This window comes from Pholcus phalangioides, unplaced genomic scaffold (assembly GCF_987345545.1).
Source record: "Pholcus phalangioides strain wild (caught in Gottingen) unplaced genomic scaffold, Ppha-v1.0 ptg000017l_1, whole genome shotgun sequence".
Lineage (NCBI taxonomy): Eukaryota > Metazoa > Arthropoda > Arachnida > Araneae > Pholcidae > Pholcus > Pholcus phalangioides.
In genome coordinates, this window is record NW_028301610.1 from 26,140,426 (window position 1) to 26,152,712 (window position 12,287).

General features: G+C 34.8%; 1 protein-coding gene across 9 annotated transcripts in view; it reads left to right on the forward strand.

The window, feature by feature from the left end:
- LOC149072610 (embryonic polarity protein dorsal-like) overlaps positions 1–12,287 on the forward strand; it is a 45,920-nt gene that overhangs the window by 22,966 nt on the left and 10,667 nt on the right. For 5 of the 9 annotated variants that reach the window (XM_089247169.1, XM_089247170.1, XM_089247161.1 and 2 more), the window contains 6 exons: positions 1,271–1,488; positions 3,224–3,378; positions 5,363–5,454; positions 7,596–7,736; positions 7,917–8,015; positions 10,302–10,532. In XM_089247169.1, coding sequence (XP_089103295.1) covers positions 1,294–1,488; positions 3,224–3,378; positions 5,363–5,454; positions 7,596–7,736; positions 7,917–8,015; positions 10,302–10,532 — 913 coding nt within the window. In that variant the 5' untranslated portion in view covers positions 1,271–1,293. Of the gene's footprint in view, positions 1–1,241; positions 1,489–3,223; positions 3,379–5,362; positions 5,455–7,595; positions 7,737–7,916; positions 8,016–10,301; positions 10,533–12,287 lie in introns of all 9 variants that reach the window. The other 4 variants (XM_089247165.1, XM_089247166.1, XM_089247164.1 and 1 more) reach the window with 1 other exon arrangement.

The window sequence follows — 12,287 nt, forward strand, 5'->3', positions numbered from 1 at the left end:
GAATTTTTTTTTTTCACAAATGATGAATATGATGAGAAATACCATCTCAATAAAACCCATCCAAAAATTTGCAATACTTATTCAGTCATTTTTTTTTAGACCTACCTGTGTAATAAAGTTGGTAAAAACTATAAGGCTACTCTCCCTTTTCTCATATCCCCCATTTTTAATCATAATTTTTCCTCTGGCATTATAATTTTTTAAAACACTGTATGGTACCTGAGTCACAAGTTTAATTTGTTTTTAAAAGTTACTGATATCATGAAAATTTGACACTTCAAAGCAAATTTCCCATTTAATACACACACACACATATATATATATATACAGGGTGCATAAGTAACAGGACATATGTCATTTTACTGGTGAACCATTGATCCTAGAGACAAACTTCCAATTAGAAAAAGTATCCAAATAGCGTATTGTACTCAGATATATGTCATTCATGTTTGAACAGGTTGTATAGTTATTAAAATAAAAAATTAACTTTTTATACCATCCCAGTGTGCCCCAAAACACAATTAGAAAGTTGTTGCCCTGTCTCTCCTGATGCCAACAAAAAAAAATTCCTTGTTTCCAAGTGCAATATTCACTGAGATATTCAAATTTATAAAAAAGAGGAAAATTGGGAAAAACATTACATGGGGGTAAAATGTTGTTCATCAGATCTGGTGAGTTGTATCTGAGAATTTCTCTCATATTTGTCTCAGCTACATTTATCAAATCCAATTTGTCATCAAAGGATTTATCTTATCTTAAAGGAGTTATATACAGGATGCATAGCGAACAGTGGGTATGGCATTTTATTGGTGAACTGTTTATGGCTGGTACCAAAATACTTCTTTTCAATTTGCCAAGCCCTGCAGTGTACAATCCCTGCCCACTTCAATTTGTTAAAGCATCTAAGATTTCATGTATTGAAGAAGTTCTTTTCTTTGAGCTTCAAGCTAGTAAGGTGAATATTTGCTTACAAGTGAAAGCATTTTTATGCAATATGTTTTGCTTGTAACTTTGATAACGTGTTAGTCAAGACACTTGTAACTCGAGGTACCAATATATTTATGCTTACTAATTTCTTTCCACATAAAAAAAAACTTTTCATACATAAAAAAATATGAATAAATGAAAATAAGTAAATTTAATAAACAAATAAATTTATAAAATCAGAAAAATATTGACAGCAGATGAAAATATTTAATTCTTATTCATATGAAAAGCCTTTCATTGTAATCTTCACTTAGCTCAGCTGTGAATGTTTACATGTTGATAGATGAAGTTATACAAGCTCATTTAATGGATCAAGCTGATCAAGCTACCATGCCCAGTATTCTACAGCTACCATGCCACAGCAATAATCCACATGTGAGAATTATAGAACAGCCGGCATCACGTAATCTAAGATTTCGTTATGAATGCGAAGGAAGGTCAGCTGGGAGTATTGTTGGGGCTAACAGCACACCTGAAAATCGGACACATCCAACCATTCAAGTGAGTATATAGTTTTTAATTATCAGATTAAATCAGTTATTCAGTTTATAATTATAGAATGCGAAATTTACTCAGGGAAATTTATGTCTGCCAGTGTTGTTGTTTATGGTTTGATGATTCACAGAATCGAAACATGGGGATTTTAGGACACATTTTGCTTCTTTTTTCAAATATGCTTATTGTCATAGGGGCCGTTCAAGTATTACGTCATCATCGATGGGGGGGGGGGGGTTCCGATTTGCTGACTTTTGATGACAAGGGGGGGGGGTTTGGATAATGCTTACGTCATTAACCACCCTTTTCTGAAAATATGAAATATTTTTAATGGCACCTTATTCGGTGCGCCAAAAACAAGAAAAACCTTTCGATAGTTTGTGTAACATGCTCCCCTATTGATAAGTGCCCTACAGAGCCACTTTAGTGATCTCTGAATGTTTCACGGATCCAAGTGATCTGGAAATGTATCCGGACCGCTTAAGTGCTATGGAAATGTGTTCGGGTTGCTCAAATGCTTTGAAATGTGTCCAGACCGCTTAATTGCTCTGGAAATGTGTCTGGGCCGCTTAAGTGCTCTGAAACTGTGCCACGCATCACTTAAATAATCTGAGAATGTGCGGCGGGTAACTTGAGTGATGTAAAACCGCACTGGGGGCCACTTAAATGCTCTAAAACTACGTCACATGTCACTCAAGAGATATCTAAATGTGTCATGGATTGCTTAAGTGCCCTGGGTCTGTGTCCCGGGTCATTTAAGTGATCTGAAGATATGCCACAGACCGCTTAAATGTTCTGGAATTGTAACGCAGGACCCTTAAGGGATCTGTAAATGTGCCGCTTAGTTCATTTTTACAAAATTAGGTTTGAAGAGGGCAAACCGCATCAGATATCACCATCAAATTATGCAATCAGATATAATGCAGGCCGCATCAGATATCGTGGTCCGCGAGCCAAGGGCCTTTATACGATTTATCATTATATGGCTTAAAGGGTGGGTCGCAATGAATTTAATAAAGATAGATTTTGAGTTCATGGCCTTCAAATAACATTAAAATTAACAGAAATTGATTAATTATAATAACATATGAAAGTATTTTCTTCAAAATTTCAATTAAAAAAAATATTTTTTTTGCATTGAAAAAATAAATTTTTGCTCGTGGGAGGGGAGGGCACGAGCACGCCTATACCCCCCCCCCCCCGTGTACGTCTCTGATCCCACCAATATGCGTTAGGATTCAGAGGGGCAGAGCTGATGACGAAATTTTGCTGACAGGGGGGGGGGAGGGGGTCAGAAACGGCTAAAAATTTGCTTACGTAATACTTGAACGGCCCCATATGAGATTCAGAGAGTTGGTTTCTTTTTTGTTTAAAGTTTTCTAACACTCATTTTTATAAATGAGAAATCAGTAATTGTAAAGGACTTATGAGAACAAAAGTGGGGATATTCTTACTGACAAGTTTACTTCACAAATAGCCTGTGAAAAATTAGAAAAGTTTGAATTTATTTATAACCTCACACTGATTTCACAGCACACACCATATATGTATTCATTAGTATAACATTTGGCAGTTAAATTATTCCAACTGAATCATAATCATGAACCTCTGAACCTAATTGAAAAAAAGCCAAGAGGCATTTTTCAAGTAATAGAATATAATCAGTAGGAAGGAATACTCATTTTGTACTTCTTGGTTAAAAAATAGTTTTGTATTCATGAAATCTGTTTTTATACTTTAGGTAATGAATCACCAAGGTCCTTTTGCTGTTGTTGTATCTGCTGTTACCAAGGAAGGTCCCCCTTACAGGCCTCATCCACATAATCTTGTTGGGAGAGAGGGATGCAAACGAGGGGTTTGCACATTGGCTGTAAATAATCCAGATATGACCTATAGGTAAATTAAAAATTATTTGCATCAGTTTTCATCATTGTTATTTTTGTAATGTTCTGCATGTCTCTCTCCCTCTTTTTTTCTTTTGAACAAAACATTTATGAATGTAATGGCAAAGTTAAAATGGTCTTTTTCACAAAAAGTCTTAACCCTCTGGAACATAGCCCTACAGGCCCAAATTAAAATTTTTCATCTGTGTAGCAGAAAGTGCTTGAATGTTGTGGGATTATGGTTTGGCTTAGCTACACTTTATATCCGTGTCTATTGATTCAGTATGCTTTTGAATATAGTAGGGAATGTGTATCTGTAAATATTGTTTTGTCAGCGGAAGAGGCTCTTCTCATGATGAGGAAAATATTTATAATTTATGTTTTTATGTGCTAAATCATTAAAATAAAAGCTTTTTGTATGAGAAGCTCTTTGCATTATGTTTTAATGGAAATGTTTTTTAAAATTATTTTTTATGGAAATGGGTTTCAAAAGGATTGAAGAAAATCTTTTTGCACATTCTTAAAAAATTTGTCTTGTCATGTAAGGTGTTGAGCTTGCGCCCTGGAAGCATCGATATAGCAGATGAGAGGGTGGAGGGAGCTTCTGAAGGTTGTTATACTTCTCCTCAGTGTGCATGTGTGTGCAGCTAAAATGCTATTGGTGATGCCATCTTTCTCTCCAGATTAGAAGTGACTAATGCAATGTTGAGATAAAGGTTGTTTTTTTTTTTTAAATATAATTATAAAATCATAACCAATGATAAGTGTAGAACCAGAACACTTTTCGACTTCAATAAATTTTGGATAGGCACACTGCTTTAATTACTCATGCCTGCATTGATATGTTGAGCATAATTTTTTCATGGACTAAAGACTGAACATAAATATAAATCAATCATTAGACCATAGTGAGTCTTATTTCGGTCAATCATGTTGCTAATGATATTTCTTTGAAAATCATCATATCAAAAATTCATGGGATTAGGAATTGTGAAGATATTTGAAGTTGTACTAGAAAAATATTGGTTGCAATCCCATAAAAACAAAACAAAGTTTATTTTGGTATATTTTTTGCAATATTATTGCAATCAATGCCTATAAGAAATTACAGCAGGGACTTGCTCCATACAATCTCTAGTAAGCAAAAGTCATAAATTAAATTGTCAGGTAAATTTTGTCGTTCTTTTTTTATCCCTGAGTGAAGTGTAAAGAGAATTAAAATGTGTTTATAAAAGAATTATTATCGGAAGGTGAGTTGCAATATATAACTTTTCAAGAAAAGTCACATTAATTTTTTTAAAAACTAAACCTTTTACATACAGGCTTTTGGCAACAAATTTGATGACTTACAGTTGAACTAGTAGAGATGAATCTCAAAAACTGGCATCACTGTTTACACATAGGAAATAGACGAAAAAATATGAGGGAAGAGCAGATTTCCCGTCTTTCTTCCTCTCCCAACTACCCTTCTCCTATGTTTATATGTTATACTATATTTTTTTAAATAATTAAACTGTAGAGAGAGAAAAAAGATAAAAAGATAATGTTGAGGCAAGGAAAAAAAAAAGACAATTTTCTTTTACATTGTTACCAATGAAGAGGGATAAAGGAAGAGAGGGGGGAGAGAGAACTCGAAAGTATTTCTTCCATTTATGTAGGGCCGAGATATTTCGTTGTCGTTAAGGGGTTAATATTCACAATGGCACTTTAGGATGCAATTTAATTTTTTTCGACACCCTTAATAATTTTGATGTAGAGCCACTAAGAGTAATGGCAAAATAAGAGAAGTATTTTGAGAGCTATTGAAATGAAATTTCTAGAAGACATATTTCTGAAAGTTTTTAAAGTTATGTTCTTTCTACCAATATCTTGGATATATCTTTTTGATCTTTAATGTGACATCTTTTTTTTCATAACTTTATACACTTTGATATTTTTATGATGGCATGAGATCTTTTGATAACATCAAATTTTTTTGTATTCATTTTTCTCAATAGTTTCACAAGCTTGGGCATACAATGTGTTAAGAAAAAAGATATTGAAAAATCCCTTGAATTGAGAGAGCGACATAAAGTTGACCCATTTGGGAGTAAGTTGGATAATGAACGAATGTATGTGATATCATTTATACAGTGAAGCCTGTATTAAGTGGAACATCAAGGGACCAAAATAGTTTTACATTTTAAACAGGTTTCTGCTTTATAAAGGTGAACATCAAAGCACTAATTTTAATCCTCTGTCATTCACAATATAGAATGTACGATGTAAAATGAGTTTGTGATGTGCCTGGGGTTAATCAACATCACTATATTTTCTGTTTTAAGATAGGTAGTCATCTCATAAAATGCACGCCTTAGACAGGTTTCACTATATATATGGTTTTTTTCCAGATGTGCTAATAAATATTTTGGAATTTTCTTTCTTTGAAAAGGCAAGAAGTACAAATTTCTTATTTTTATCTGCTGTCTTCATCTTTTAAATACTGAATGAAACTTGGAAAATTAATGATAATTTTTTTAAATATCAAAGTAAACAAAAAGTTATGATAAAATCACTAATTATATTACACCAGGTAGAACTTCCTTTTGCATGAAAATTCTCATTTTTAATAAAGCTCAGTTGTATAATTAATAGAAGTAACTAGAAAATTTCACTGGCCTGAAAGAAAAAGGATAAAAATAAAGAAAAATTTTATTTTTAACACAGAGTTGCGAACTGCTACGGATTGTCCATAGTTTCTACAGATGGCCCCAATAAACTACAGAGCTACGGGAGATACTCTCAATACTACGGAAATTGGTTTAAAAAAATGGGTTTTGGAGTTTCTTGTGGTATTTTCCTTTTTTTTTAATCACATAAGCACGTGAGAGAGTTTGGGAGGATACAAACGTGGAGCCGATCTATTTTGTCCGTGCATGGAAGGCAGCCAGGTCCAAACCCGTATTCTACTCCATTCCAGAAAGCCAAAACCTGTTTTTTGTCAGAATTTCCCTGCGCTGGGGGCTGAAAACACCTTTTTGGATGGTTCAGCATGGTGGATATGGACCCGGCTTCATTTTCCATGTGCATGGTTGAGTTCGTGGAACTTGTGTTGGAAAGAATGTTTCGCTATAGAAGCTTTGATACGAAGAAAACAAGGGTGAGGCGTGTGTGTGTCTAGGGTTGCTAGACATCTGTATATATGGCCCACAAGGGCATATGCAGGTTGGAATTGCATTGAATATTCATGAATTACTAAGGGACTTGGTGATCTCAATAAGTTCTTCGGAAAAGGGAGGGCTCATGTGACCTGAGTTCTCTAAGTTCCAGTATGTATGAGGTGCTGTATTTAAATGAACATTCAATTATACATATGAAAATTGAAAAAAATTAAATTGAGTTTTTTTTTATTGTGCTACAATTATGATTCAGTTTTATGGGGAGTATATTTATATTTTTTCATAATTATTTGTTTTTTATTGCTCCTATTGGGTTGCTTCTTTCTTTCAAACTGAGCACAACTCAGGTCTATCACCATCTATGGGCGATTTACTACCTAGTGAGCTGTGCTGGAAGTGTAACTGTGTGTGTACCTAACAGTCTGAATGCCTATGTAGTGTTGTGTTTGATTTTTCAGTGCTACCATCTATATTTCAGAAGTGAAGTGAGTGATGTGTTATGATTGAATTACATTTGTACTGGTTGTAGGTCTGTTGCTCTCTTGGCGAAACTTTTTAAAGGGGAGATCGGCTCGCATTCGCGCCTTGAAGTTGAGAACCACAGAAAACCAACTTCAGCCGACCACCACTGTGGTGATGGTAGGGTTCGAACCCGGGACCTTGCGACACGAGTCAGTCACTATGACCACTCGACCACCACAGCGGCTTATTACCTATTGGGTTGCTGTATTTTTTATATAGTTTATCCGACTTTCATATTTTTTTATGGGCATAAAAAAGCATGTTTGCTTTTTTCAGCCACTTCATTGGTCATTTTGTCTGTTGTGACCTTTGTATTTGTATGTTGTCCTGGTAGCAAAGCTAAACATTCATCACTACTGACAAGCTTCAAGCTAACGTTGGCATGTCTGTTCAATATAAAAAATGATCAATTTATATCTTCTAACTATATAGGGAATTTTATAGAAAATCGAAAAATGAATGTATTTCCTTCTGACATAAACTTGTCTACTTGTATGTCTGTATTTCTTTATTAAAAAAAAGTGATAAGAGACCTTTTCCTCATTTTCAGCTGGATTTAGTCATCGTTCTCAGCCTGGAAGCATTGACTTGAATGTCGTCCGTTTGTGTTTTCAGGTCTTTATCAAAGGCCCTGAAAATGCATTCTCACAGCCTTTACCTCCAGTAGTGAGTGATCCCATCTATGACAAAAGTATGAATTTATTTATTAAAAAAAACACTATATTTTATAGTATTGATTCAGTTAAGTGCAATAAATGCAGCAACAAAACCAAAAAAAAAATATCAACTGTTTTGTTATCTAAATATGACATAAATATTTAAAATTTTATTACTGTATATTACAGTTTTTACAAAATAATTTTTTTTGCAGAGGCAATGTCAGACCTTACCATTATGAAACTAAGTCATTATTCTGCATCTGTTTGTGGTGGAACTGAAGTAATTCTTCTATGTGATAGAGTTGCAAAAGGTATATTGTGCATTACTTGTAGTAGTTCAGTAGGATTCAGAATTCCTCAGAAACAAGCATCAACACACAGTATTTTTTTCATTAGCACTTATTTTTTCTCAAATTTCATTTTTTTATAACATTTGAAAATGGATTTAGTAAGTGACAGGAGTTGACAATTTTTCTTGGTTCTGAGCTCCTTGCTATATATGATTCTACTGTAAAATATGCGTAAATATAATTATTACAAATGCAAATACACAAGTGCCACAACAGACAAAATGCCCAACGAGGTGGCTGAGAAAAGATGCCCATAAAAAATATGGCTGTCGACTATATACAAGATATCTAAACTATATCAAAAATACAGCAACCCAATAAGAACAATAAAAAACAAATAATTATGATGAAATATATATACACTGCCCATAAAAAATTATTATGAGTGTGATCATAAAATTTTTAAATCATAACTGTACTGAATAAAATTAATACAAACTGAAAAAAAATTGAAGCCTTGAGATTATATACATAATAATATTTTGTGTGTGTAAATTTTATGATTAACAAATCCTACATCCCCGGAGTGACTAAAAATTGGTATTGGTATTGGCACCTTATATGTGTGATTACTAAACTGGAGTGCAAGAACTGCACAAAAATTTCAGAATTTATAATGCATGTGTAAAAACATAGAAAGGGGTCATCATGTCCCAGAAAGTACAGGTATTTGCAATTCACAAGTACAAATTGCTTTACACAATTTTTAAAAGTTGATTTTAGGAATTCCAACATGCAAAATTTGCCTTGAAGTTTAACTTTGATCCTGGCGAACCATTGATCCTAGAGATAACTTCCAATTTGCAAAAGTTTCCAAATAACGTGTGTCATTCAGATATATCATTCATGTTTCAAAGGGTTGCATAGTTATTAAAATAAAAAAATTAACGTTTTATAGTCTCCATGAGCCCAGAAATCCAATTAGAAAGTTGTTGCCCTGTCTCTCCTGATGCTGACAAAAAAATTCAATGTTTTCAAGTACAACATTCACTGAGATATTCAAATTTAAAAAACGGAGAAAAGGTAGGGGAAAAACAGCTGTAAATGTGAAAAAACCGTTTTTTTAGCATTTAAACTGTTTTTCGAATTTGAATATCTCAGTAAATATTTAGAAACATTGAATTGTTTTGTCAGCATCAGGAGAGATAGGGCAACAACTTTCTAATTGGGTTTTTGGACACATGGGGACTGTATAAAAAAGTTAAATTTTTTATTTTAATAAGTATACAACCCCTTGAAACATGAATAACATATCTGAGTACTATACGTTATTTGAAAACTTTTTCTAATTGGAAGTATACCTCTAGGATCAACTGTTTGCCAGTAAAATGCCATACCCCCTGTTTGCTATGCACTCTGTATATAACAGATAAATCCTTTGAGAACAAATTGGATTTGATGATGTAGCTGAGACAAACATATAAAAGAAATTCTCAGATACAACTCACCAGATCTCACTGATGAACAACATTTCGTAACACATTGACAATTCTGAGGAATTTAATAAAAAAAGCAGTTCCAGTGAAACTTGAATTTCCATATTTATGAGAAATATGTGGATATATATTTGTCTGGTTTTGCTATTAAAGTTTTTATAAAAAGACAGAAAATGCTGCTTGTCAGTCGAATCGTGACTGTTTCATTAACTAGAGTTATCACCCATCATACTAGGCTGTTCAGTAAAGAAAACATCCACACTCACTAGAATCAATCAGAAGTAATGAAGACAGAAGTAATGATGACATTCAATTCATTCATATTACCTAAGTTCACGGAATTTATTCATTAGTTTGAATAATTAATTCATTAAAAAAAGTTCCATTGCTGTTGGGTCAATTTCTTTAATCCTTCTAAAGAAAACCAATCGCCTATCACTTATCTTTCCCATGTTAAATTCAACTCACTCTTTGTGTGATTTTGTCCTATGCGACTATTTTTTGGAACAAAAAAAACAAAAAACAAAAAAAAAGAGTATTTTTTACCATTTTCTTGAAAAGGAATATTTTTTGGTCCTGAGAGATTTGGGCTGGTGCCAAAATATCTCCTCCATTTGTCAAGCCCAGATGTGCCTAAAAATATATATATATGGATTAATGACAGAAATTTTTTCTTCCAGTTGTTACAATGCATATATTTTCTATTTTCTTCAATGTAAACAATATTTATAAATAGGAATAAACTTTTTTCCTTGTGTTTCTTCTGAAACTAAATTGATTTTCATTTATATTTTGGATGTTGTTTTTGAAGAAGATATCCAAGTTTGGTTCTATGAAGAACAAGCTAATAGGGTAGTATGGGAAAGCCAAGCAGAATTCCAACCCAGTGATGTACACAAGCAAGTTGCTATCGCATTTAGAACACCACGCTATTATAATGAGAGTGTTCAACAACCTGTACCAGTTTTTGTTGAGCTTCGTAGACCAAGTGATAATGTTAGAGGAGAGCCACGGCCTTTTCAGTTCCTACCGATTGAGAGAGGTAAACAAAATAGAATATACTTGAAAAAAATGAGTTTCACTTGATGAAAAATGGTTTTAAAAAATGATCAAAATAAAAGTTATTTGTGAATCAATTTGTTAGGTTTAATTTACTTACAAGCTTAATTGTAAAAATAATTGAGATTAAATATCTTCAGATATTTGGCCTCTTTATGATCACTGGCTTAATAAGTGGAATAAATTCAAACAAGTTCTCTGTATTTTCTTTCCTCTCTGTTCACCATTGTGAAGCTTTATAGCAACCCTATTATCTATGGAAGTTACTTTTTCTTTCTCTCCTTTCTTTATCATGTATCTTTCTACTATATAACTAAGAGTGAAAGAGAATACGTAGGGTGAGGGTGAAAAGACGCCTCTAAAAAACTCTTATTATATACTTTTTCCCCTCTTATATTATTTTTTCCCCCTTCCTTTTTCTAACATGCAATTAGGTTAAAACAAGGTTACCAGATGTATTGCTGAGTCATTAAATACAGACAATCCAAATTTCTCACCAAAGAATTGTACATGAAGTGATTATTAAACAATTATTATAGTCATTTTATTATGAATGACTACATGATGCATCTATAATTTGGTTAAGATTCAAAACTACACTGCTGGCCACCCAAATTGCAACACCAAGAAAGACAAGAGATATCGCAACAATATTTATTTTTTAGATAACATGTTGACCAAGCATCAAATGATTAAATTTATAGACTTCTGTGAAGTGTGGTTCCTGCCAAAATCAGTAGCCAGAGTAGCCGCCATTGTTGGAGATCACCGCTGCCACACGCCTCGGCATTGATTCAAAGAGACTTTGGATGTGTTCTTGGGGTACAGCAGACCAAGCAGCTTCCACGCGTTGCCAAAGTTGATCTGGTGTGGCAGCTGGGGATGTAATCTGGGTCAATCGTTGAGCAACCATGGACCGCATGTTTTCTATCGGCGAAAGATCCGGAGAGCGAGCTGGCCAGGGAAGCAATTCAATCTGGCGATTGACGAAGAACCTTTGGACAATGCGTGCCACGTGTGGTCGCGCATTATCCTGTTGAAATATGGCTGTGGGCAAGCCCTGAAGGTAAGGAAGGACAACTGGCTCCAACACCTCGGAGATGTAGCGCTGGCTTTTTAAAGTACCGGCAATGCGTACTAGAGGAGTGCGAGAGTGATATCCAATACCGTCCCATACCATAATACCCGGTGCAGGACCAGTGTGGCGGTGCATAACGCAGCTGTTCAGCATCCTCTCTCCACGGTGTCTCCAGACTCGAATCCGACCATCGTGGTGTTGCAGACAGAAGCGTGACTCGTTAGTAAAGACAATTTCATTCCATTGTGCCGTCCACATCCTTCTTTCATCGCACCATTGGCGGCGGAGACGTCTGTGGTTCTGCGTCAAGGGTAGACGAAGCAATGGACGTCTTGCGGACAGACCACTCTGCTGTAAACGGCGTCGAATGGTACGCGCAGACACTGGATGATGCGGTACAGACTGAATGTGCTGTGCTATGGTTCGTGATGTGGCTGAGGGATCCGTCACTGCCATACGCACAATACGCCTGTCATCACGTGAAGTGGTGCACTGAGGTGGATGCGATCGAACACGTCGGTCCGTCGTACCCTCCTGCATCCAACGATCACATATCCGCATTACAGTTGTTTGGTTTCGTCCAACACGGCTACCGATTTCCCTGAAAGATAATACACAATCTCGGTAGGCCACTATCCTTCCTCTGTCGAACTCGGATAG